Genomic DNA, 27,020 nt, shown 5'->3' on the forward strand with positions numbered 1-27,020 from the left:
GCGGTCGCATGTGACGGCGCCTGGTTGAAACTTGAAAGGTAGCGGAGCTTCTCTGCCATCAGCTGTCCTGTCACTTGACAAAAAGAGAGCGAGAGAGAGAGAAAGAGAGAGTGAGGGGGAAACTGGCTGGATTTGCTGAAATGATGAGGCCATTTAAACTGTGATGTGTCGCAGCCATGTGGCATCACTCAGCCAGGACTGCTGCAGATGGCCGTTTTGGTTGGAGAGGATGGCTTCACTCAGCGCTCTCACCTGTTAAACTGTTGGAGAATAACAGGTTAACAAAAAAATGAAATAAAATTCAAAAAAATTGATTGTTGTTGGGTTATATCAGAGCAGGGAATTGCAATGTTTGATACAATAGTTTATTTTTCGCTCATTTTTCGTCATTTATTCAAGCACAGCCGGTTCAAGGCACAAGCGAAATAAGCGGCTGCTTAGGGCCCCCAGACCAGAAGGGGGCCCCCCAAGAGATCTTATGTTTTCTACCAGAAGTATCTTGTTTTTTTGTTGTTTCTTTTTTGAGGGGGGTTAATTATTTTTATCAACCTTGAGCTGCCATTAAAGGAAGCTTAAGCATTTTCTAAACCTTATTCGGAAATCAAGATTTTGAGAGCTTTATAACTTCTTAAAAGCTCTGAATTTGAAACAACCCGGCTTTTGAAAAATGACATTGGAATTTCGCATTGTTTTAAATGTAAATTTAATTTATGTAAGATTTATAAGTATTGACACTGTATTAAAAGGAGGTTTAACGGTCATAAGTCATTGTTAGTTTTGTCGCTGTCGTCTTCATTCTTGCTGCTTATGTCTGGTTTTGGGTTTACAAAATAAAACCACGGCATTAATGGACAGTTTTCAAAAATGTTGACATTGTTGACTCACTAGCTACCTAAATATGCACAAGGAATAAAATGAGCAAGTTTAACAATTTACAAGTGACATTTGTAATACTGTGGTACACGGCGGGTGACTGATGGCAAATGCAGAGCCGGAGCAAGGTTCCATGAGTCCCGGGGTAGAACAGGATCTTGTGGCCCCATTTTAGTTTAATTTAAAAGCTAGCATCCAGCTTTAGCTAGTTTGGAGCTAGCTCGATGGCTGCCAGAGGAACATTTCAAACAGAAATTCAAAAAGCGTTTTTCTGTTGTATTGTTTCAAAATCACCAGAGTTTTTGGTTTTTATTCATATTTTTCATTGGAGGGCAAAGAGCAAAAAAAATATTCTTGTTAATTTGTTGGAATTAAATTAAATTGCTGGAAACTGAATTGGAATTTTAACACTCTTAGCTGATAAACTTGCAATTTCAACACAGAAATAATCAAATCTACTCCAACAAATGCATGGAAAGTGTTTCACCGGTTTTTTTGTTGTCTGGTTAACCCGCGATGCTGGTGTCTGTCTATAAGTTCGGCTTTTAAGTTTTCTGCCTTCTTAAAGGTCCCGCAGCTTGTATGACGAACGGCTCCTCCCGCAGATTCACGCACAAAACAGCGTCTTGTTGCACATGCAAAATTAGTGCGACGGTTTTCTCTTTCCTTCCTTTGATTGCTGCTGCTGCTGCTGCTGCTGCTGCTGGTGGTGGGGGTGGTGGTGGTGATGGTGGCTGGGGGTTAAATTTGGTGTTTAGTGAGTGATGCAGGAGATGTGATAACGAGAGGCCAAGGAGAGCAAGTGTTACCTCATTATTGTAATGAAAAAAGATGCCGCGCCATTACATCAGTTGGAAAAAGTGGCAATTAAAGTCCCCAACAAGGTTTCCTCGAGGCAAGAAGAGGAAGAAAACGAGCCTCCAAAGCCCATCTGTTCTGGATAATATGCGCCACTGTGAAGAAAAGGCCTAATCCTCTTCATTCAAATCTGATGCTCCTTTTTCTATTTTTTCTCCCCCCCCCCACTATTATTATTATTTTTCCACCAGTGATTGGAATTTTTAAAGAAAATACTCATATTTTGAAAACAAAAAAAAAGTCCCACAAAATATATTCGAATTTAATTTGACAATAAATTTGATTCCCCCCCAAAATATATATATGTATATATATATTTGATTCACAAGTTAAAAATGACAGTCGCAATAACCTTTGTCTAATTAAATATAGCGGATGAAACAAACTCAACTCAAGCTTTTATGGATTATAGCCACCGAGTAACAGTCCTATTAATTCCGTGTTGCTGTAACTTTTCTCCTCAGCCTATTATTAATGAATTGGAAACAGCCGCTGCAACCACCGGCACCCCCACCCCCCTAACCCCCACCACTCCTCCCTACCAGCCGAGCGCAATAAATAAATAATGGCGCAGAAGTCATGCATATGAACAACACGCATGCATGCACAGGGCTGCAGCTCCGTGCAGCAGAAAGCTGCGGGGTCAGTGCGGTGGGGCTGATGGTTTCTCTGCACAGAGAGGCCCGAGATGTTTTACTCAATCGCTGCTCGCCAAGGCCGAAGTTTCTGGACGTGGAAGGGGGAAGAGAGGGCAAGGTGTTCATCCTGCAAAATCCTGAGGTGTATCTTGCTTTTTCTGCGCTCTGGGACGTGCAGATCCTTCTAGTTTAGCGCCCGATCATCATTTTTCTTTCTTCTTCTTCTTCTTTATTTTTTTCTTTGGGTGAGAATATTCATGTGGTTGGCTGAGACGTGTCCGCAGATCGGCTGACAAGCAGGTGGCTTAGACGGCATGTGTTCCAAGAATTAAGGCAGAGCCGAATCTGATCCTGCGCGTTGTTCTGCTGCGAAGGGAGTGTTTGCAGACCGGCGCACATGTTGCGTTAAAAGGTCTCAAAAAAACCCCCACAAAAAAACAAACAAACAAACAAACAAAAAGCAGATATGTTCCAAAAAGCATAAAAACAAAAAGAAACAACAAGAAAATATATGCTGTTTCCGGTCGCTGGCTGTTACTCTGCAATGTTTGTGTTTTCTCTGTAATTCCAGCAAAGTTCAATAATAATAATAATTATTAGGCCTATTATTATTATTATTAATAATAATAATAATAATAATAATAATAATAATAATAATAATAATAATAATATATTTGTTTTCTTTTTTTCATGGGGACCTGAACAGCCGCTCCCCGAGGCGCTAATTCACACCGTGATCTGCGGGGCTGCAGTCAAATCAAAGTGTCTGTTGTTGAAGCAGCAAACTTTAAATATGAGCAGCGACTAAATTAATCCGAAAACCAAAACCTTCAGCAGCGCAACAAAACGTCACGGGATTATTTCCTCTCCCCTTCCCAAAAAACGACTAAAAACAAACAAGTTCACTCACGGCTATTGAGAATGCGCTGATTACTGCGCCCCCTCCCCTGTCCGCCCCCTCCTCCTATACTTTCTTGCAGGCGTCTTGTCTCGATTTTTTTTTTTTCTCTCCCTGCGCTGAGAAATTCAGGCTTATTGTCTGCTGCTGCGCTCCCAGGGAACAGCTGCCAAGCCAAGGCCACATTCCCAGTGTGTTGCCCGACATCTCCGGGTCCGTTCACCCCCATGCACCACCACCACCACCACCAATCAGCTGCTGCGCATCCATATGCATGCTGCCGCTGGTTAGGCAGAAACAGAAAGGCCGCGCACGGTGACCCGCAGCTCACCGATCACTAACTCTGGATGGATCGACTTAAAGGAGCATATGCTGCAGGAAGAAGATATTTACCCCGATCCGCTTCTGACAAATTACTAGCAAAAAAAAGAAAAGAAATGTTGAGGAAATATGAGCTCGAGAAAACGCGACGCGTGTGCAGAGAAACTAAAAACCAAATTCGATCCGAAGCGAAGATGCAGGCCGCGTCTGCTGGGCTGGAGTTTGGGTCCCTTGTCGTCAAGAAGCGTTTACGATTCAGTTAGTATCATTACGTCTTTTATTCATTCACGTCTTCTCCATCTAGTAAACTTTATAAGTTTATTTGCTAATGTGAGTGTATTTGTACAAAAGACAAACAAACAATCAGACACGAGCAGCCCGGGCCGGACGCAGAGTCTTGAGGAGTGGGCTCCGGCTGTGTGGGCCCCATCCTGCAGAATGTCTTTAATAAACCTGTCTCTGTTCTGTTTTTGTTGTTTTGTTTTTGTTGTTGTGTTTGTTTGTGTGGGTGGGGGAGCGGGCGGGGGGGTGGAGGGGGGGCGAGGTTAAAGTCCTGCAGTTATGCTCCCTTTGCGCTTCCCCACATCACGCGTTCAAGCAGCGTCCTGTTTTTGGCGGGTTCTCTTTCTCGTTTTCGTTTTTCGTCGTTGTTGTTTCTATCGCGGATGCGGCGTGCCGGGCAGGGGGTTCAGCGCCGGTTGGCCCCCCGGCCCGAGGCCGTGAATGAGCACCCGCGGGACCAGAGGTCTCTGCAGGCTGGGGTGCGGCGCGGAGGGAGTCCGGTACATGCTGCTGTACATGGCGGCGGCCGCGGCGGCCGCCGTGGTGCTGTCCACGGTGCCCAGCAGGCTCGGGTGATAGAAGTAGGGCGAGGGGAACATTCTCTGTAAGGCCGAGTAGTTTCCTGCTTCAGCCAGCAGCTCCAGACCGACCGCAGTCTGCCTCTTCCACTTCGTCCTGGAAATCAGATCAAAATCCAGCTGATCAATTATTTAATCACTCTCACCGAGTCCCTGAACGCCTCTTTAATTGGTATGCAGAGGCCTAATTACTGCAGCCAGAATGTACAGTGAAGGTTTAATTAGGCACAAAAAAAAACACTATATATGGTTAACCCAAACTTCAGCAAATGTTCGTTTCTAAACTGTTTAAACACAAATCAATATAAGCTGCACTCTGATTGGTTGGTGAATATAGCAGATCTTTACAGAAAAATATTTACACACACACACCAATTTTTACTGTTATATATATATATATATATATATATATATATATATATATATATATATATATACTGTTTTGCTTTACTAGCAAAACAGTAAAGCATTTAAAAAGACTCAGTAAAATAAGTACTGATTCATGACGTGCCTGTGTATTTGTGAAGAGAGTCTCAGTTGTTCTGATCCAAAAGGTAAATAATAATAATAATAATAATAACAATAATAATAATACAAACAATTCAAATTGCCAAATGTTTATTTCTACTATTAAGAAGCTGAATGATTTTTTTTTTCATGAATGGTTCCGTTGGAGTTTTTCTCAGTCTGTGTTTGAGGGTAACTGATGTCTGCATCTTTACTTTTACTCTTCCAGCAGCTTGTGTTGTTGTGACAGAACATCCGCGATGAATTTAGTCCAATAAAACATATTTAATTATTATTATTATTATTATTTTTTTTTTTTTTGCTTTACATTATTTATATTTGTTATTTATAATGTTGTTATTTTGATTCTCTCTTTTTTTAATGTTCAGGTTTTTCCTGAGGGAACTTCCTCATGTATTTCTCTTCATTGTCTCGCGCTGGATACGGCAACACAACTGACCAAATGAATATAACTATTATTATTATTATAAATATAACTGGCGTTAGATTGAACGATGAGACATTTCAGGGACATTTAAATCCAAAATGTCAGTAACATTTAGATCTATCGTTGTTTTGCTGGATAAAACTCCTCCAGTTATCCTGTAAAGTTCCGTTTTTTACATAGATAATTGTTGCGTGTGTATTTATTTTTGATTATTATTATAATATATATATTTTTGGCTTACCGTCTGTTTTGGTACCAGGTCTTGACTTGCGTGTCCGTCAGGTTGAGAGCCGCCGCCAGGTCCATGCGGTCCTGCACGCTGAGGTATTTCTGTCTCTCGAAGCTTCTCTCCAGCTGGTTGAGCTGGTGGTCAGTGAAGGCCGTCCGGGCTTTGCGGGGCTTTTTCGTGCGCACAGGCGGACTGTCTCTGCTGCTGGAGATCTCCCGGTCTCCTTCTTCTTTAGTGCCTTCAAATGTGCGAGAGATTTGTTTTGTTTTTCTAATAATAATAATAATAATAATAATAATAATAATAATAATAATAATAATAATAATAGTAATAAAAGACTCTAAGACTCTCCACTGAATTTATGTTCCATAATCATGAGCAAGAACCAAACTTTCTCCCCCCCCAACAAAACTTAGTGCAAACAATCCCTTCTGGAGGGAAAAGAAACTCGCGTGTATTTGTCACCTGAAGTTTTTCTTTTTTTCCCTCCATCCTCTGTCTTTCAAAAAACAAAAAACGAGACATCAATATATCAATCCATCTCTATTTGTAGCCGCGTTTCAGTGCGCCGTGATCCCCCCTCCAGGAAGAACAATAATCTCTCTAATTGACCCACCAGGGAGAATCACAGGGCTTACATCTGTTTTCTCATCTATTACAGGGAGAAAGCGCGCTGATTATTACTGTTATTATTATTATTATTACTATTATTATTAGAGGAGAATACATAGAATAGATTTTTAAACTTTATAAATCAAACTATCCCTTTAAAAAAAAATACAAGAAAATAGAGTTAAGTAAAAGTGTATATATATATATATATATATATATATATATATATATATATATATATATATATATATATATATATATATATATATATATAATAAAATAAAGTCTAAGAAAACCAAGCTAGAAGCAGCTTGTCTTCCCCTCAGGTCAGTCTCTCTTACCGTTGCATTTCATTTCGCTCTGAATATCGTCCCTTTTGTCCAACTTGCTCCTGTTCTCGTCCTGCTCCAGTTTGGGCCGGAACACGTCCGGTCCCGCGGCACTTTCCGGTTTGGGCGTGTGATGCGGCGACGAGACGCTGGTGCTGTAAGGTGCGCAGGCCGCCAGCGGTTTGCTGTCGCCCAGAATGTCTTTGATTAAAAACGAGGAGGTGGCAGTCCTGGGGGCGCAGCCGGCGCCTCCGACCTGCTGCTGCTGCTGGGGAGACAGCGGTAAGCTCTGCTGCTGGCCGTGGTGGTGGTGGTGCTGCTGCTGATGGAGGTGGTGCTGATGCTGAAGGCTGTCCGGGACCAGATGCGGCTCGCCGCCGTGCTCCATGGTGACCGAGATGGGGGACGACGGGGCCGTGCCCACCGTGTCTATCTCCGAGCATGGCGACGGGGTGGCCTGGCTCCTGAAATCCGCCGTCCGGCCGTCGGCGAGCCGGAAGTCTCCGTTCATGAGGGCGCCAGAGTTGGAGGCGCCGGATAAAATAGTGTCTATCCCAAAACTCGCTCCGCTGGATGCTTCCATGTTAAGAGAGGACGGGTGAAGCCTTCATAACAACGGCCGCGCTGCTTTCCCCCGCAGTGTGGGAAATCAAATCAAATCACAACGAAATACACTCTTGAGAGAGAGGAGAAATTTAAAAAGATTTTTTTTAAAAAAAAGAAAAGGAGGAAAGAGCTGAGAAGAAAACCCAAAAGAAAAGAGAGAGAGAGAAAAAGAGAAGAAAAACAACAACAACAAATAAAGGAGAAAATCCACGTTTGTGCGGCTCACAGTCTGGATGGTCCAATGTTACATTCAGTGGAACAAAGTGCGGCTCTGCTGCTCCTCGTCCTCGTTTCTTTTTGTTTTTTTTTCTGTTTGGATGTTGAACTTTGTGTTAAAAGTTGAGGCGCATGGAGAGATATACACAAGGCTGACTCCTCGACATCAGGCTCCCCCTTTTTGCCGCTAATCGCTCCGGTGTTGCTCCACAATGACTTCCTATGCTGACGTCACGGCCCACGGCGAGGAGGGAATTAATATTTTCTCCTTTATAATAAACACTCGACGCCCTTTTCTCTCTCTCTCTCTCTCTCTCTCTCTTTCTTTCTCTCTCTTTCTCTCTCCCATGCTCCCATCCACCTTCCCTTTGCCCCGCTGCCATTGGCTTGCATCCTGACCGGCTCCTCAGAGTCACCAATCAGAGACGCGCTCTCCTCTCTCAGACCCTCACAGCGGGTTCAGGAGCCGCGGCTCATTTTTTTCCTCCTCTTCTTCTTCTTCTTGAAATAAAAAAAGGAGCAAAAGGGAAAAACAACAGCCGCGCGCACTTTATGACCAAATTGGAAATATTTTTACGTGGCGAGAGCTAAAACTGAATGTTGGATTTCTTTATTATCTTTTTCTCTCTTCATTTTGCAGTTTTTGTATTAAAAGAGAGAAATGAAACGCCCGGATTTCATTTCATAGCCAATAATAATAATTATAATAATAATGATGATAATAAAAACAGATTCAGCTCCAGTTCTATGGTAGGAAAAATAAGAAACATTATTGTTTTTTTAACGTATATATTTTTCTTCCTAAACGTCGTTTTAAAGTTGCAAATATTTGTTTAAAGCTCCGATTACGATTTTAAATTACAGGCGTAAAATATAACTGAAAAATAAATAAATTTAAAAAAAAATAAATAACTGCGGAAAGATAAGCGGCACCTGACGTGAATCCGGGCGGAGATTTTTTTTTTTTTTTTTTTTCCCTGAAGAAGGTCGAGCGGTGGAGCGGTGACTGCCATGACAGCACATCCTGTTAATAACCACGTCACCCTAATTAGTAAAGTAATTATGAGGCGCTAATGAGCGTTCAGAGGCAGTAGGAAATTCAGCACTTTTCGCCTCGTTCCGACGTGGATTTGAAGGATGTTGAACCGAGGATTTAAAAAAAAAAGAAAGAAGAAGAAGAAGAAGAAGAAGCTGACAGAGAGTCTGTAGAGAGAGCAGCGCGGCTCTCACTGCTCAGGAAGCGCAAACATGGAATTTCTTGAATTCTACTGTTTCTGCCGAATTTCAGGAAAAATATGGATAAATTAATTCCGTTTTTTTTCTAGGCTTTTATTATTATTATTATTATTATTATTATTATTATTATTATTATTATTATTGCAGTAACCATCGTTGTGTTTTTCCTCCAGCAGGTTCGCAGAGGAGAAATGGAGCCTTTACTTGCTGGAGTTGAGAAGCTGAATCTCGGATTTGAAGGTTCGTTCGTACATTTACCTTAATCATAAATGTAACCATTGAATTCATTATTATTATTTTAAATAAAAATGGTTAAATTAATTTTTAGAGTTCTTTGTTAAAAATCTTAAAATATTTTTTCCCCCAGAAAAAAAAGACTTTGCTTTCCCCCCACTCTGTTTTCTTTTTTTTTGCCTTTAATGAAAATATAACATTTATTGTGAGTGACATTTTGATTCCCTCTTGTTTCTGTTCATAGATTTTTTTTTCCCCAAAAAAGGTTCATTTGAAGCTAATGATATTATCTGTCTCTTTAATTCCCCCCTTCTATTTATTTAGTTAAAAATATTCATAACAAGCGACATTAAATATTCCTGAATGATAAAATACAGCGCCGTTTTTTGAAACTGAACTTCTATCGTGACCCCGTCTCTTTTCTCCAGCCTCCCTCACAAGAGGCGCTGGCAGAGATCGACCACAAGGCGGCGACAAACCGAGGCCAAAGTCCGCCTGATTTGGAGCAGAGCAGCGCGCGCCTGGCCGCGGCTGCCCTTTAATAAGCAACAGCGACTCGTTTCACCTCCGCAGTTCATCCGCAGTTCTCTTCTGAACGCTTATTGTGCGCTTAGAAAAACACCGGCAGGATATCATGAGCGGGACGCTTGATCCACGCACACAATGCTGAGCCAGTCAGAACATCCGGTAATCAGAAAACCCCTCAATCTCCACAAACCGCCCAGGTCAGATCAAAGCGATGCTTAAACACGTCAGTCAGTGTGCGGACAGGCGCAGAGGCTGCGCATCATCCCGCAAACAGGAGCAATCAATCTCTTTATTAGGGCTCCCCTCCCCTTCTTTTCTTTTCTTTCTTTCTTTTTTTTTTTTTTTTGGTCGCCGCAGGAGCAAATTGAAAGCTACCAGTTACCAGAACCGCCTTATTGGCCTCAGCTGATGGTCGATGATGGGACGGTGCGCACACACACGCACGAGCGCGCGCGGATTTACACACATAGTGGCTGCTGGCACCACATCGATTCTCTGGCGGCGGTGCGTGGAAGCTGTCACTTCTCCGCCGGCGACCTTTGCGGGTCTGCACAGTTGCGGCGTTTACAGAGAGACGCCCCCGCGTTTAGACTGTCAGGCGGTGAGGGGTCGGATGGCCGCACGAGCGTCCTCACGCGCGCGCGCACGTTCGGGAGGCTTTGCTGAAGTTTTAAGCAAAGTGCTAAAAATCACCTTAGAGTTTGAGTCAGTGAAAGTCCCCGCATGATTATTTAGCCAAAATTAAAACTATACTAAAATAAATACATAAATAAACAATAATAATAATAATAATAATAATAATAATAATAATAATAATAATAATAATAATAATAATAACAAAAGGTGCAATTTGCTAATATTTTAAATAACCCTATTTGGGAAGATTTTATTGGAGAGGTCTCATTTAAACTTTTAACCTCAAAATAACTTTTTTTAAAGCATGTAACTCAACAAAATTGGTTAAAACCTCAAAAAAATTTTAAAGATAATTTAATTTTATTAAATAAATTAATCAAATAAGTTGGTTCTAAATATTATATGTTATTAGTCACCCAAACTGTAATGCAGCAAAAAAAATAGAGCATTTATGTTTTATGAATTATGAATGGAAAAACAAAACATATGCACCATCATAACAACAGAACACTGCCACATTATATGAATCTACCCAATCCATTTCTTGATCTGGATTTTACATTGCATGACCCCACTGACATATATATGGTAATATTAGTGGCCTAATCATTCTAATACACTTAATTCAGTTTTATGGAAATCATGTCGAATCATAACTCAAGTTGATATGGTGGAGAGAAAAATGGTCATATCACAAAGATAGCACACAGATTCACCAGAATGTAAATAGTGAGTGATGTTTGGAGGGAGGAAACACTTCCCCAAATCCATAACCATTTAATATACACTTTTAAAAACATTCAAGCTCAGGTTTGTCAACAGTTTTTGCTGCACAGAGATTCACTGGATCCTCCTTGGCAGTAGAACCACGACTAGCAACACGTTCCCTCATGCCATGCTAACAGGAATCAAACAAATCAGTAGTGGTCTGTGAATACGGCACAAAATGTTGATAAAATAGTGTTTAAATTATTTCAATTAAATCTCTCCCCTCACGACCAAAGCTAATCTGTTCCTTAGCAACAACTCCTAAAGAATCTCATCTTGCTAGCATGTTTGGTGTTAGCGTCAGCATCTGTGGCTAAACTAGCTGCAGATAAACTTCAGCTCTCACTCCAACACGGAAACTTTATCCATCACAAGTCTTCTTTTTAATATCAGTCCCAATTAAATCAATATTAACATATTGGCCTTGTTGTTCTCTGTTGTACAACAGACATGCTAAGCTAACTGGCTGACTGAACCAACAGCTGCAGTTAAATCAAAATGTTTAGGCACCAAAACGCAACTTTCATAAAAGATTATATTTCTGAACTAATACCCAAAATCAAAGTGTAAATATTTTGAATGGGTAAAGTTAAATAAAATCTTAAAATAAATGTTTATAGTGTGGATTCCATGTCTTTTTCCATCAACATTTTCATGCCAACATTCATATATTCAGTCTCTTTTAGCAGAGATGTAAACAACAGAAGCTCATCGGCATAAAATAAATTCATTTTGTTTGTTTCAGAATGAGTAGAAAACATTTTTATTTTTCTTCTTAAGAAGCTTTAATTATAAAATTATGCCAGCAATTTCTTTGAAATTAAATATTACAAAAAAAGAATGTATTTCATAAAAACTATTCAAATCCACTAAATTTGAGCCGTAAAAACTAAACGTTTTCACCAACATATTCAACCTGATTTTTTTTTCTTCTCAATTTTGTTCTAGCTTCTCCAGTGCCAACTATATATCCCATCCTACAATAGTTAGCAGTCATGTGGTTGGACCTGAGCAAATAAAAGAGGTCAAAATGTAAAGAAAGAAATCAGATTTGGGGAACTCATGATCAAACCTAAAACATGACTCGTGGGGAGAAAAGTGCCGCTTCATGGACGCCTGTGTGTGTGTGAGGGAATCAAAGCGCTGCACTCATCAGCTCACGGCGGCAGGAAAAATAGCTGGAGTGTCAAGAGTCAGCGTGAGGGCCGCAACTGACCGCCCCGTCAAACTTGTCCTTGACAGATGGTCGGGGGCGGGCGGGGGTGAGGGTGGAGCAGGTTTATATTGATTAAAAGATACAAACCAGACATGCAGTGTAACGGTATGCAATGAGGTCAGTGTCCAATCAAACCTCTATTTTTCTCTTATTCCTTCTCCTGATGTCGTTTTATGTAACAAAATACATAAATGGTTTCTTGTGTGTTGCAGGAACGTTTTCAGCTCTTCAGACCTAAAACTTTCCAACCAAGTCGGAGAATCAGCCTGTTACAGCAACAACACCAACATATTCAATGTTGTTTTGCCTTTTATTTCAGAGTGTTTGTGTTGTCGGGGTAAGCACTGATGGTCACCAGAGCGACAAACAGCTCAGGGCCGGCTATACAAGGATGGGGGCCCCTGGGCTGGAGCCGGTTTTGGTGCCACACTGCTCTACTGTTACAAATTACAATACATCTATAGGTAGTCCCATACAGGAAATGATGCATGGTGTGTTTAATATGTTAAGCAGTAGTTCCATAATCTTCCCAAAAAAAATTACTAACACTCTGAACTACTTTAGTATTGTATATATTTATAAAAATTCAAAAAATATCAATGAAATTCATCTGATATGCACTTATGAGTTTTATATAAAGGACAATGCAAACACATATCTAAAAAAAGAAAGAAAAAAAAGAAGAAGAATTAGGGACTTTGGGCTGCATTTGTATTAATCTCCCTTTTACTCTGTTGCCCCTAAATTCAGAAGTCCTGTGTGTAGTTTGAGCTCACAGATGCTCCGTGAAGCCGTGAAGAGGTTTGTAAGACAACAGAGAATAATAAGTTGTCATGTTTTAAAAAAAGGTAAATAAAGTAAGTTTGACAAACTTTATTCAATTACATGCAACAAATTAAGTGAATCTTTTTTAAAGGTGCAGCTCTACTCTCTCTTTCCAGTGTGCGCACGTTTCCACATGAGATACTGATGCGCGCTACATTCATGGAGGGAATGTAACACCCGCGTTAGGTTGTATCATTTCTGGGCTGCTAAAAATAAGCACCTTAGCATATTTTTAACTATTTACTGCCACAACAAAATATTCAAAGAATCCCAAATGTTGAGCTTCCCTCCTCCTGCTGTCAGAGGAGCAGGATCAGAGATGCGCAGGAAGTGGAGAACACATTGATTCGAGCACGCTCCAAACACGGGCCGGCCCTGACAAGGTTGTTATAACAGTCGGTGGGGTCTATACAATCGCTTAATCACCAAAGCTGTCAGTCAAACGGGGGCCGCTGCTGGCTCCATGCATGGCTGCGAGCGGCGTTCCACTAGCAGCCTCCCTGAGTGATTGATCCGTGCTGATGGCATCGCAGAAATAATTACAAGTCGTCTCCTGATGTGTGATTCCGCAGCACGTTCACGCTTCACGAAGGTAATCGGGAGGGATCAGGAGGGGTCAGTGCCATTTCCTATTACCTGGAGTCCGAGCAACAAAAAAAAAAGAAAAAAAAAAGGGTAAAACAATGTGAGCAGAGTGAGGGGGGGGGATGTGTGGGGGAGGTAGAGAGGTTTGGGTGCGCTTTGTCAACGAGTTCTGACGTGAGTTTTGTCCAATCTCAAGCACTTAGAGGCTAAAAGCTGAACATACTGCAGCAAACTGACGGAATCCAACGTTCTCAAATGGGGATTTTAAATAATCGGCTTCATTTAGTTGATTCCCATCACAATAAATCGACTGTTAGACGCCATGTTGGGAGATGGTCAAGTTTAGGGCCGGTTTAAAGCCGCAGGATTAAACTTTGTGTGCTGCACTAAATAATAAATAAGGAAATCAATATATTAATATCCTTACTGAAGGTTATTGCAGTATAAATTTATCTCATGAACAGACGTTAAAGTCAACATGAAAAAATACGTCATTAGATTTATGTGAGGACAATAAACAGGAAACCTAAATTAAAAAAATCTCTTCTATATATGACATCTGGTCTGACGTCCTGTAACAAGCCCCTGATTGGTTGAAATGTGTCTACTTTTGCATATTTTTGCGCCTCCATTTTATTTTGTACAAGTTAAAATGTTCAAGTCTGACGTTGGGCAGGAAGAGGACAAAATGTCCGTAGAACTTATAACCCAGAGAAGGAAAATCTGAACTTTTTGATCTGGCCCCGACCTCAAAATCCAATATGGCCGCCCCGCATGGAAAAAAACTTGACCTGCGCTTCTGACGGTTTGTTTGTCTCTTTGAATCTGATGCACAGTTTGATACCCGTGGTTATTGTACACACCAAAAACAACAAAAGATCAGGATGCAGAAATCAACCGGCAAGTGATTGAGGCTGGCCAATTTATTTCCCCCTGTGACTCGCTGACCGAAAAACCTGTTGGGTTTCTCTTTGTCTCTAAAACGGAAAGTTCCCACCCTTTATGGCCCATAAATGCATCACTGGATGTCATGATGTTGTTAGGTTAATAAAAATGTCAGAGAGTTTTGCTTTTATCCATGAATGGGGCTGATCTTTCAATCCTTGCTTTCTGTTACGGAGGAAATACATTTCTTTCTTTTATGTTCAGTGTTTGTTAAAACTACCGAATAAATACACGTGTTGCAGAAATAGTTTGCATTTTCTCCAGCGTCGCCCTCCAAACCCGTTCCTCTGTGTTTCAGATATCTCCTCCAACACACCTGAGTTCACTGACTGCGAGCGACAAAAGCAGCTGATGGTGTCATCCAGGACTTGTCGCCATGGAATATCGTCTCCTCTCCTTGAAAATGTAGCTGCTAGCGTGTCATGATCGTCATGAAGCTGTCGTTCAACAACAGTCTTCAGTCAGAGGCCTCCCCAGATTTGTTGCAAAACTGACTGCTAGCAGAAATCCTTCTGGTCTACAGGATCACCGTAGACCAGAGGCTCCTCCAAGACACTTGTTTGATGAGCTTAATGTTCCCTTTGTGATAAATAAAGTACTGTATGTTTCAATTGAATTGCATTAAAAATGGAGATAAAATAAATTAAAAAAACCTTTGATTTTAATGACACCAAATCAAAGAAAAATGATATAATATTTGATGATGCCGCTGTGAATTTGTGAAACGTAAATTGAGCAAAATTCTTGAAATTCAAATCTAATAAGACCTACCTGACATGTCGTATTTGGGTTTTACGCATAAATACGTAACTGCATTATGTCTCACTCCAACTCGGTGGCGTTCCTCCTGACGCTGATCGTCCCGTAATAACGCGCTTTCTGTTTCACATCAGAATGTCACATCAGCAGTTTAATATGGCAACTGACAGGCAAAAGAAGAACCCGGAATCTGCTGTTCTGTTTTTTCTTTAAAGAAGGAATTGATTTTCATGCAGAAGAAGCATTAACCTTTATTAAACACCTCTCTGGTCTACACAGGAGCGCAGCAGTAAGGAGCAGCCGTACGACGCATTACCCGTCCCTCAGCCGCTGACAGCGCTCACTCCCTGCATCACAAACAAACAAACAAACAAAAACAAAAAAACAGAGAAACACGCAGAGAACACAAACAACACAGTGTAAAATGGGAATCAAGCAAGTAAACAACGAGCGTATGATATCTGCACATGAAGGAGGCATCCTGTTTCTCACTCTCTCTTTCTTTCTGTCTGTCTGTGTGTGTGTGTGTGTGCGTGAGCGAGCGGGACCGGCGGAGGCATGATGTCACTAATGAACCCGGAGAAACGCGGTGGTGAATAATGAAACACAACACTGCATTTTGCAACAGAAAGAAGAAAAAGGTGAGATCATCAGCGAGCAAGGGAGGCAAGAGTGAAAGAAAGCAAGCAATGATTAAATGATCAAAAGCTGGCAGAGCGCGGCTCTGTGTCACTGCGAGGCACACTCATCTACCCACAAGTGAAAGTTAGGTTTCAAGCACAGTGTAATTATAGCTGGGGATGTCAGTTTGACATTAATGCAGCCAGCAGAAATTCCCTAATTGGCCTCAGAGGAGAAAGTGAACCAGAAAATATATTAACATTTTAAAAAAGCATATTTTGCCTAATCCTTTCACTTTCCAACAATATTTGAAGACCAAAATGCCCCGGGCATGAGAATTTAAATGAGCAATTTTGTTTTTGAAGGAAACGGCCAATGAGACAGAAAATAGACTAAAGGGAAATCATTAGTGTATGAGAGATCCTGACAGGCTCGCCTTGCTGACTGGCTGGCCTGTCACTAGGAGTCTGTGTTCTTCAGCTCCGCGCTATGAGCTAAGCTGATAACATGAAAAGACCCATAAACGTGCAGCCAGAAGTCAAAGCCTATTATCTAGAAATTCAAATGCGGGGGTAAGGATGAGAGGAAAAAAAAAGAAAAAAAGAAAAGAAAACCAAAGGAGGGGTGGAGGGGCAGCGGTGGTGGTGGTGGGTGGAGGCATAGCTCTCTCCGTCTCCTGTAGGGGGAAAACTGGCCAGAGCGAGAGAACTTCTAATAGGCCCTGTTATCTGACACAAACGTGTGCCAGAAAATGTTGCTGCAAATCATAACATCGCCCGACAAAAAAAAAAAAGAAAAAAGAAAGAAAGAAAGAAAAGCAGAGAGAGAGAGAGAGAGAGAGAGAGCGTGGACGGCAACAAACTGCTGGAAGTTAAGGGAGAGACGCAATGTCACATGCGCCCAGGCTGATGTGACATGACCGTATCAGAGAAACACAGCTAAGTGCAGTCAGGAGATGTTAGGCCGCTCCCCCGGTGATGAAGCAGCTGAGGCAAGCATCGCCCCTGGCGTGGGACTGCAGGGCAAACTGCTCAGGCTGCACAAGCCTTGCCCTTTTGAAACAAAACAGAGAGGAATGGCCAGGGGAAGCTGGTCGGCCTCAGCAAGGAAAAAAAAAAAAGAGGGAGGTAAAAAGGGGAGGGGAGACGGGTTTATTTCCTCCAGCGATGGAAAGGGGGAAAGATAAAAAGAGGAATGACTGAGAAGACAGAGGAAAGTGAGAACAACAACAGATCTCAGAGACTGTGTCTTTCTTTCTTTTCTTTTTTTTTTGCACGACAACAAAGGGCATATGATATTCCAGCCTCCACTCCAGCCGGCCGGTCAGAGGTTTCTGCTCCCACCTCGCCATCTTTATTCCTGCTCACAATCAGGCCAGGGCTGCTCACAGAGAGATGGAGGGATTTCACTCTTCTTCTTCTTGGTTTTTTTTTCTATTAGGCTGTTACCCCGAACACAGCAAATCTAATCAGAGCCTTTGATAAACATTTGACACAAAGCAGTGGGCTTCTGTCTCTGCTGCCTACAGCCCAGGGCAAGAGATTGAGACTGACGAATTTTCATCCACAATTTTCTCTATTTTAACTCCACCTGTCAAACAGCATGCCAGTCAGTGTGACACAAAGATGGAGCAAATCAAAGCCTCTCTCATCTTAAAGGAACACACACACACACACGCACACACACACACATGTGTTGCTGAGTTTAGAGGGGGTTCACAATGGCGGACGGATGATGGGTGGATGCAGATCAAGTGTCAGAAATGGGATGGGAAGAACCTTGGATACAATATGAGTTACAACCAGCTATAGCACAGCTACCTTGAAAAAATGATTTGATTATTGATTACTCCTCAAAAAAAAAAAAAAACACCCCAGCAACTTATCTACTTAACTGATTACTTGATTAATTAACTAAGAAAACTAACTATGTTAGATTGCATGTCACTCAACTCTCCTCCACTCACCGGTTTTGCACCAAAGTTCAGGTTTTTGTGTTTGGGTGTGGAGCGTTTAGTTGTAGCTCTCTGCTGCTCTACAACTCCAAATGTTTCTCCAAATTTGATGCATTTTTTGAAGATATATACTTTGATAGCTTGGATATTGGATGACTATTATCATTATACCCCCAGTGCATATGAAAAGATTCCATGCAGTTGCTATAAGCTCATTTCATACTACAGGAGTTGACAGTTAAAAACCCCCAAAAAACAATTTACTGTAAAAAAAAAAGGACTAAAGGTTTACAGTAAATATTATTCATATTAGTTGACATAAACCTTGAAACAATGTAAATACAGTGAGAGAAGTGTTGAAAAGTTTTTTCTTTTTCATGTATTTATGTTATTTGCTATTTTATTCAGGGAAATTGAACATATATTGGAAATAGATCTCATTAGAGTACTTGTCTGAATAAAGGGGACGGTTTAGAGTAGTGCGTCACTTGGTGACGTGTTTTTGGATGTCACTGGTCACAATATTTAATTTTCCTGTGGGAAGTATTTCTCAAATACATTTTGGTCACACTCTGACATACAGACAATCACAGACCATTGGGTGTCTTCTGAATTCACAAGCAGCTCCGAGCAGAAGCTCCGCCGCCTCCTTGAGCCGACCGTCAAACCAGAGGCCGGAGAAACCTGCTCTGCCCCGCTCCAGTCCGCCCCGATCTCGGCCGTCATTTGCAACAAACATCTAACTAGCGGAAACTGCAAACTGCAAAACCACTTGACCCTGCAGCACAGAGTATGGAGGAGCCTTTCCTTTAGCCAATGGGAGCAGGCTTCGGGTCGCCAGGGTCAATACCTTCTTTACCGAGCCTACAGCAGGATGGAAGCGGCGGACTCATGGAAGCAGCGGGGGACTGAATATGGCCCGGGAGGCTTTGTGGACCGGCATCGGCAGCGCTCCCCTGAAACCTGAAAACGGGAAGGCAATACACATGCAAAAGTGTGATCATCTATTCATTAACTCCAATTATTGAGGGAAAGAAAGTGTCAAAGAATCTGATTTGATCTGCCGTCCTGCTACCAACCGACAACCCAACACTAATAAAAACACATCAAATCCAGAGGCATTGGCGCTGAGAATAAATGATAGGACCTCTGGCTATGTGATGGCCTTCGAATTTAAACCCCTTACCTGACCAGCGAGAACCTCCCCCCTCACCTCAACTGCACCCCCCCCCCCCCCCCCCCCCCCCCCGACCTCCTCCAACACATCCCTGCTTTCTAAATTCCTCCTGCATACCAAACTCCTCCAAATCCCATTTCCATGAATCTTTTTGATTCCTTTCAATCAGCTTCAAGGACTGTAAACAATGGAGCCGCGAATATGATGGGGAAGTAAATCTACCTCGGCTCAATTAAGGAAGCCGCCCCGCAGCCTGCCGCGGCCCTGAGAGATGGGGAGCTATAATTAGAAGAGGGCAGTAAACTTGCAGACGTTATTGATGATCCACTGCTGACGCCTCCCTCGCGTTAGCATTAGCATTTTCCCCGAGCAAGGGGAGCTCACTGTCAGGAGAGGCTAGGTCTCTCTGAGTCCGTGTCAGCGGGTGGAGGGTGAGGGGGAAGAGAGAGGCAGAGAGAGAGAGAGACTCTCCTCCAGGCTCCTCTTGGTGCTCGTCCACCTGATGGGAACACGGAGACTTGGCTGTTCTCCCCCTCATCAATACAGCAGGGCTCTTTGTCAGTAATTTGCAATAAGTGTCCACGCCACATCTTAAGGGACCGGGGAATCATTACTGGCTGAGGCCCTACTCCGCTACTAATTGGATGCGTTGGGCCTTATCAACTGAGGATTTTCCGAGACCTTTGACAGATACCAATTCGAAAATCATTGTTCAGTTGTCAATTTAAGAGCCCGTTAAAAGAGCTTATTTTAATTTTAATTGGAACTTCCTCCTGCCTTCACAGTGAGCCTGCTAGGATTAAAAATGAGCTCGGGGCATGTGTGCGTGTAGGGGTGTGTGTGCGTGTGTGGGTGTGTGAGCTCATATTCCTCTGGAAAAAGAGGGAAGCTATGCAGGTTAAATTGACGGCTAAAAGTTCTGACCGGTGCGCGAGCGAAGGTTGGACGTAACGCGTGTTTAGTTTGCAAGGATCCTCGCAGCCTTCCTGGGAAAACATCATCAACATCGGATAAGTCCGAATGTGAGCGGCCCAGGACCCAATTAGGCACAAACACAAATTGCGATATCTGCTTGAGATGTTTGTTGGGGCGATCGAACCGGGACTGTCATCGATCGCCATCTGTAAACTGACCAGCTCAGGAGCCGGCCCTAACGTGAATGAGCCGTGCTCTGTCACTGACCCGGAACTGATGGAATCTCCTGGTTCTGGAAAGGGCTGGGAGGGCTTGATGTGCAGCTGTATAGGAAGAACGAGGCATAATCTGATTGCAGGTGTGGTTTTCAGGTCTGGCCACACAGAAGCTCCTCCAGTGTGAAGAAAACAGTGAAGATTCAGCTCCCCCCCCCTTTACTCTACTACCCCTAATCAATCAACTTTTGTCACCTAATTAATCAACAATATCCACAATTGTGTAACTGAATCTCAGTTTTCCTAGTCAACCCTGAATGCACCACTTACTCTCTCTCTATACAACTGTTGTGCTGCCTGTAAATCTCCCGTTTTTTCTCGTCCCTTGCCAGATCGTCTGTCTTAGTGTTTTGCTTTCATTCTTGTGATTTGACCTGGACTGCTTTATTTATTTTTTTTGACCCTGCCTCAGCCTCTTCCCTCTTGGAGTTTGTAAGCTGGAATCTTATTACTGGATTGTTTTGTGGTGGATAATTTCTGTTTTCTCTCTCTGACTTAGTCATTTGGATTCTGAACGTTTTGGATTCATTTGGACCAGGACGGCCTGGGCAAGAGGATGTTGGTGCTCTGGACCAGTTCTACTCCCCGCCTGTCACTCAACCATCTTTAGAGCACTTAAAAAAGACTGACAATCCCAACTTGGAGAAGTTGTTAAACTTGTTCAAACCTTCCTCTGTTAGTTGTGTCATTTTGGGTCCGTTCAGTTCTGGTCCTGGACATTACACTGAGAGGAAGTTAACGTCGTAACTTCCTTTTGTTTTTGTATCATAGTTTCTCAACTCTACCTTAAGAAAGATTCTGATTTGATCTAAAAATATATATATTTTTTGCACTTTAGGAAGAAATGTGAACAAATGTAATTAATATATATGTCTTATAGACAACAAATTCTGTCCTAGGTCTGAATAAAATCCTTCAAAGGAAAAAAAGCACAAAAACACATAAAGGTCAGAAGTTTGATGATATATCAAACTTAAATAAAAAGTATCGGTATCAGTGTAAGTGATATGGGCCGTGTATTTACTTGGTATCAGATTGAAATCAAAATATGCAGCATCTAGCATATGCTATGATTCTCCAAAATCTATCTGCTCTAAACCAGGAGTAGCAAAAGCAAATGAAGTGGATTAGCAGTGCTAGTCAAACAACTAATGATGTCATCCAGGAAATGTTACTGTTTAATATTTTCTCTGCAGCTTGGAAATGGAGCCGTTAGCATGTCATAGACTGCTACCAAAGTCCTTCCGGGCCGAAGTATCACCGTCCACAGCGACTCGTTGAAGATACTTGGATAATATAAGTTACGGCATTTAATTTCCCTTTGGGATAAATAAAGTACTATTAATTTGAATATCAGATAATTCAAAACTAATAGTAATGATTGCATGCTGTGCAACTTTGAGCAGAAGTGTGCAGTAGGTGACCTCAGAATGAAATGATTTGTTCCCTATAAACAGATTTGTCATTTGAAAACAAGTCTGGCATCTCCCGCCCAGCGTTTTCCTACGACAGAATCTCACAGCATCCCAGCAACCCTGTTCAGGGGGTAATAAGTGCCTAATTAAGAAAAAAAAAAAAAGACAAGAGGGAAATTGACAAGGTATAAAATAGCTTTCTTCTCTGCCGCATTTTCACAAGCGTGTCTCTGGGAGCTGGCGTTGTGTTTGCCGGCTGTTTTACTCGCTGTCAGAAAGGATTTGAGGCGAGGAGCCATCTAAGCATGTGTGCGGGAGGATTCATTTGACCTCATTATACATCAATAAAGAAAGAAGCGGGTTTACTAAATATCACCCCGCTGCCCACACTTCATGTCATATCATCCAGGAGTGTGCTAAAAAGGAGGACTGCAAAAGTGTCTGGTGTGGATAGAGAAACGGAGAGAGAGAGGAGGAAGGGAGAGGATGGTGATGAAGGAGGAGGAGGAGGAGAGGGGTGTGGGTTGAACCCTGACTAGCCAGGAGGGATTCTGACAAGCACAGGAAAAAAGGAGATACGCAAAGCTCTGTTTAAGAGCAGAGCAAGTGAAGAAAAAGATTTATGCTTTTAATTAATGGCAATTAAACCATGCCCGTTGGGCTGGCCCATGGCGATTGTTCTCTGTAAGAAAAAAAAAAAAAAGGAGGCCGAGTTGGTGACAAGCATTTGAATCCACTAAGTTCCACCAGGGGAGCTGACACTGCAGGCATCAAACCTACACTAAATCAATAAAAGAATTAAACTTTCATAAATTGCATTTTGACAAGCATCAGATGGCGCCAGGCTTTGATATGCTCCGAACTCCTCCGAGGTGACGCAAACGAGGAGCGGCGCGCTTTAGAGATCCAAACAATCAAAGGGGTCTCGTTAGCGCGCGCTGTCAGATTGCAGCGGCGCTATTAATTACAACAAATTAATGTGACTCTCTCCACCTCCGCTGATTGGAATGATAATCAGGCTGGGCTCCGCGCGGGGAACATATGCAACCCTGCCAACAATAATAAGGACAGAAACCAACAGACGCTCCTGATGCTTGTGTTTACAAGCCCAAAATGCTTGTTGCTTGTTTTATCCCGCAGCCACACACACACAGACACACGCCAGTGTGTCTTTGCATCTTCACAAGGACTTCCATTCATATTTCCATTCATTTCTGCAACCTAACTGTGACCCTGACCCTAAATCTATCTATTACCAGTACGTGCCCAACCCTAAACCTAACCACTAACCCTCAAACTTCTTTTATATGGGGCCTGGGCTTTGGGTTCATGTGTAGAAGTTGGTCCTCATAATGTGGTGTGTGTTGGAAAAATGGGTTTTACATTGTATCAGACACAAGACCACACACACACACACACACACACACGGACACACCGATCTATGCCAACATGCACTGCAGAGCCAGTTAATGTGGAAACGTACAGAACATATGCCGGAACGTCTTCATGCAGGACGACTTTAAGGTGTCTGATTATTGCGAACAGAAGTAGTTAAAGAGAGCAATATGGGTTCAGACAAATGTAGGCGTGACTATGTAGAAATGGAACAAAAAGCGGGGGAAAAGAAGAGAAAGGGGGGAGGGGGGGGGGTAAGGAGGAGAGTGGGGGTGAAAGAGTGTTCAAAGCTGGCATGACAGCTCAAACATCCTGTCACTTACATCACTGTTCATAGCTGCACATCTCAAGTCCAGAAACGCATCCGGCATCGTGGCGACGTGCTGCGCCCCAGCGCCAACGGCCGTTCTAAATGAGACTGAAAGCTGTAATTACTGCACACACACACACCGCCCCCCCAACACTCCTCCTCGCTAAATTGTTTACCATGAGACCGATCCAGCATGCTGGTGCTGCTTCTTGCCCACCCTCCCCCCTCCCTATCCTTTAATATCAGAAATCTTTCTGTGGCATTCAGCTAACACCAGCAGCACGCCGCGGCTCACACCAGCCTTAATTTGTTCAGCGGTTATGTATTATTCATCATTACTCAATGCATTTTCACAGTGATTTGCAAATTCTATCAGTATACTTAAATTTACACACATAATACAAAATGTACGATTTTATGTTTCCCCACAATCGCTTTGAGGGGAATACATTTTTTTTTTTTTTTTTTTTTGCAGAACTTGGCAATATAAATTTAATGGCACAGATAAATGAATCCTCTGCCTCGTGAACATTAATATGTGGAAAATATTGAAATAAGTGGAGACAGGAAATGCCCAGGCAAAGCGTTGTGAAGGGAGACCTTGCCGGGTAATGAGTTGCAGAGGTAATGTCTTCATTTTCTCCCTGGCAGGTGAGTGTTTTACAGCGCGGCAGCCGCAGAGCGTGGCCGGCCTACATGTGTTTGGCCTTGCTTAACAGAGAGGCCCGATGATCTCGGTTCTCATGATAGATTTGTCGCGGGTTGCACCTGGCTTCAGAACCCCCTGAGCCCTAACGGATTGTCCCAGAGGACCCTAATCGTGACCCCGTGGCGGCTTGCAGCTTGTTGTATGCGCACGAGTGACACTGCAGTGGTTTCACTCAGCAATATCAAGACCGCTAAAGGGATAATTGTATAGATGAACTTTATGACAGCACTGAACAATAAATTAATATCTTATTTGGCATATACAGGATGAACGTAGGTCAGCTGGTCTGGAGTTTGAAGCTCTCCCTAGTCTGAGACGGACCAAAACCAAAGAGGACTTTCATCAAAAACACAGAGTCCAAACACTAGCTTTGGAAAATTGGCGTCACAAACTTGATGGTTGCAGTGGAGCCACGCCTATGTGTGGTTTAGTATTTGCAGATTTGACTGTTAATGGATTTTTCTGTGGAATGTAACTCCAATTATTTGACATTTATGACTGGAACACATATTCAAAAATATTCAAAATAAAATTTTGGCTTGGGAAGCTGAAGCGCTAGCCAACATGCTATGGGCTAGCACTTGTAAAGAAGCCAATCCAGGAGTGTAATTTATTTTCCTTGGCTTTGATTAGCTGAGCGGAGTTAAGGAAAACTGTACCCCTGAGCTGGGGTAGTGGTAGGACAATTTACACTGTGCATATTCATGGATATTGATTTATGTTTGGTATTTGAACTACTAAAATTTTTAGGGAATTCTTAGAGGGGTCTCAAGGTACAGCAGGTGGCTCTGGTCCCTAGCCCCTATGAATACCACGAGTCCACTGACTGTACATGTATGAAACATGAATAGATTCTGGAACATGCTAAGTGTTTCCTTTAGAGTACTGTAGATGTCCGAGTGAAACTGCTTTACAATAGCTAAAACATTTTGATGCTTTAAGACCTTGTCCACATTAACAGGAGTATTTTTGGAAGGCAGATGAGAGAAAAGTATTATTTTTAAGCGCAGTATCCAATTGTTACATGTGATTTGGGAGAAACTTTAGCCTAGCCTCGCTTTAACCATAAACAGAATCTTCCTTCCTTGAAGTTTGATCGGGCTAAAACTGATGTGAACGCCACCTGCTGGTTCAGACGTACAAATAGTATAGAAGAATGTTGGCTGGGCCCTAATGAATGCTCGTTTTTGCCCTATCCTATTTTTCAGCCGGTTACTCAGACAGTGTTATTGCATATGCTTTTAGGTAAATATAGATAGTAAAAGATTTTTAAGTCGGGTATGACAAGTTAGTCCTGCACCCAGAAACTAAGGTCAAGACAGAGATCAAAACAACTTCTACCATCTTAAAATAACTTTCATCTCCAGAATGTTCTAGTGGCCTTTGCTAATGGTGTTTAATGATCCCTTAAGCTGTTGTCATGTTTACATCGGGCAATTATTCACGGAAAAAGTCATTGATAATTTGTGATGGAAATTGAGGTTGGTGCACCACCATGTTCTTCCTGAAGGAAACACACACTGACAATGGATTGCTTCCAGTCAGAGTGACTGTCTGATATAAAGTGAAGCATCTCCAGCTGGTTTTTACACTGATTTCCAAGTCAACTCTCTGTTCTCCAGTTAAAAGAGAACGACAATACTCTAAAGATCATCCTCTCTCTTTTTTGCCCAAAATCCAGGTTATCAGTTGTACTTTTAATTTTTAAAAGTGTTTTTATGAGGAAATACATAAAACAAAGGCCCCATCCAATACATAAAACAAAGGCCCCATCCAATACATAAAACAAAGGCCCCATCCTCATGTTGGGTGACGGACCTATTCAAATTTTTGAACTATAAAGCACATTTATAGTTCAAAACGTACTGCTGGTGAAACTTCTCAGTTGGTAATAAAGGATGTGTTGCATTAAGAGTAATAACCTTCTCTGTTTTTTTAATGCTTGGTATTTATATGCAGTTAGACCTCATTATGATAATTTGATATTTTGACTGGATGGCCAGAGGCAGGATTATAAGAGAAGACAATTTCAGAATGTTAATGTGCGCCTTTGAAACTAATGCATGTATTTATTGATTTTTCACTTCTAAATCTATCCTCCTTAAGTTGTCACGGTATTGTTGGAGCGGCGATAAGACGGGGATTTTTTTCTGCCTTTAAACAAATTGGCCAAACGGAGGAATGCAAGCGCAGCACAATCATTAACGTCGAATCCCTCCCTGTGTCTTCGTAACCCACACCTTCAATGTCACATTTCACAGATGTAGCATTAGCGAAGGCAGGAACGGGGGAAGGAAGGACCTGGCGGAGGAGGAGGGTGAGGGGGGAAGAGGGGTGAGGGGTTGGAATCTGAGAGACAGATTAATGCCTCGCTGCTACTTCAGTGTATCAGGACATGGATTACGGCGATAACAGCTGCGCCCGTGAGTCCCCTGACTGAGAAGAATTACAAGTATTATCACCAACATCATTAAAGGAGGGTTCGTAGACGTGGAATGGCTTCAATCAATTCATCCCAAGATAACATGCAGCCAGCTGGACCCCCTGCGTGAGAACTTGACTTAATTGGGCAATAAGTGCTAGGGAAGGGTGCACACTATTTGATCAAATTACAGGCCCCCGCCCGATGAAGGGATTACAATTTTCAGGAGGAGGCTGGAGGCAGGCGCGGACCGCAGGTCAAGGCTACAGTTAGCATAAGCCCGTCCGTGGCTAAGTGTGAGGCCGGTGAAAAATGGTGGCCCACTTGGCACCGGGGAAAGGGGAGGAAGGAAGCTGTATCCAGGTCAGCCTTTTGCTCGGGGATACACACTCATTCATCATCCCCCCCCCCCCCCCCCTCTGGCCTCATTTCTGCCTGCTGATACTTGTAAACTAATAAGTTCCTTGTGCTATTTAGTTTGGCTCATTATGCTACAAATTCAGCTGCTATTACCTTTTGCATAGAGCTGGGGGAGAGAAAAGAAAGACAATGATGTGATAAACCGTTAAGGAGCAATGTCTCTTAAAGGTTTTCAAAGATAATCAAGGTTGGGATATGGAGAGCTCAACTACTCTTCAAATTAATATTCAAGTGTTTAATTAGTATTCAGAGGTGTGGTTATGCTCTTCTGTCCATAATG

At 42.4% G+C, this 27,020-nt stretch overlaps 1 protein-coding gene and 2 long non-coding RNA genes across 4 annotated transcripts; 1 reads left to right on the plus strand and 2 right to left on the minus strand.

Moving 5' to 3' along the window:
* Positions 1-3,847: 3,847 nt before the first annotated feature.
* On the minus strand, positions 3,848-7,274 carry barhl2 (BarH-like homeobox 2). The gene is made up of 3 exons (XM_032573073.1): positions 6,586-7,274; positions 5,645-5,870; positions 3,848-4,545 (listed from the first exon to the last, which is right to left on the minus strand). The coding sequence occupies exons 1-3, from the start codon at positions 7,154-7,156 to the stop codon at positions 4,245-4,247; spliced, it is 1,098 nt and encodes a 365-aa protein (XP_032428964.1). The 5' UTR covers positions 7,157-7,274; the 3' UTR covers positions 3,848-4,244.
* A 505-nt stretch (positions 7,275-7,779) lies between these two features.
* LOC116726376 (uncharacterized) lies at positions 7,780-13,514 on the plus strand. Of its 2 annotated transcripts, none has more exons than XR_004340594.1 (2): positions 7,780-8,871; positions 9,294-13,514. It is a non-coding gene; the product is annotated as an uncharacterized LOC116726376 (long non-coding RNA). The 2 variants fall into 2 exon arrangements; XR_004340593.1 differs by having other exon boundaries at positions 12,226-13,514.
* LOC116726377 (uncharacterized) lies at positions 12,872-23,375 on the minus strand. The gene is made up of 3 exons (XR_004340595.1): positions 23,203-23,375; positions 14,685-15,474; positions 12,872-13,474 (listed from the first exon to the last, which is right to left on the minus strand). It is a non-coding gene; the product is annotated as an uncharacterized LOC116726377 (long non-coding RNA).
* Positions 23,376-27,020: the final 3,645 nt, after the last annotated feature.

Source organism: Xiphophorus hellerii, chromosome 9, assembly GCF_003331165.1.
Source record: "Xiphophorus hellerii strain 12219 chromosome 9, Xiphophorus_hellerii-4.1, whole genome shotgun sequence".
Classification (NCBI taxonomy): domain Eukaryota; kingdom Metazoa; phylum Chordata; class Actinopteri; order Cyprinodontiformes; family Poeciliidae; genus Xiphophorus; species Xiphophorus hellerii.

Bases quoted from the DNA above. Each gene is read 5' to 3' on its own strand.
- barhl2 (XM_032573073.1), bottom strand. From the start codon at position 7,156: ATGGAAGCATCCAGCGGAGCGAGTTTTGGGATAGACACTATTTTATCC. The intron at 5,871-6,585 runs GTAAGAGAGACT...GCACATTTGAAG, and splicing joins GAGCGAAATGAAATGCAACG to GCACTAAAGAAGAAGGAGAC. The intron at 4,546-5,644 runs GTAAGCCAAAAA...TCTGATTTCCAG, and splicing joins ACCTGGTACCAAAACAGACG to GACGAAGTGGAAGAGGCAGA.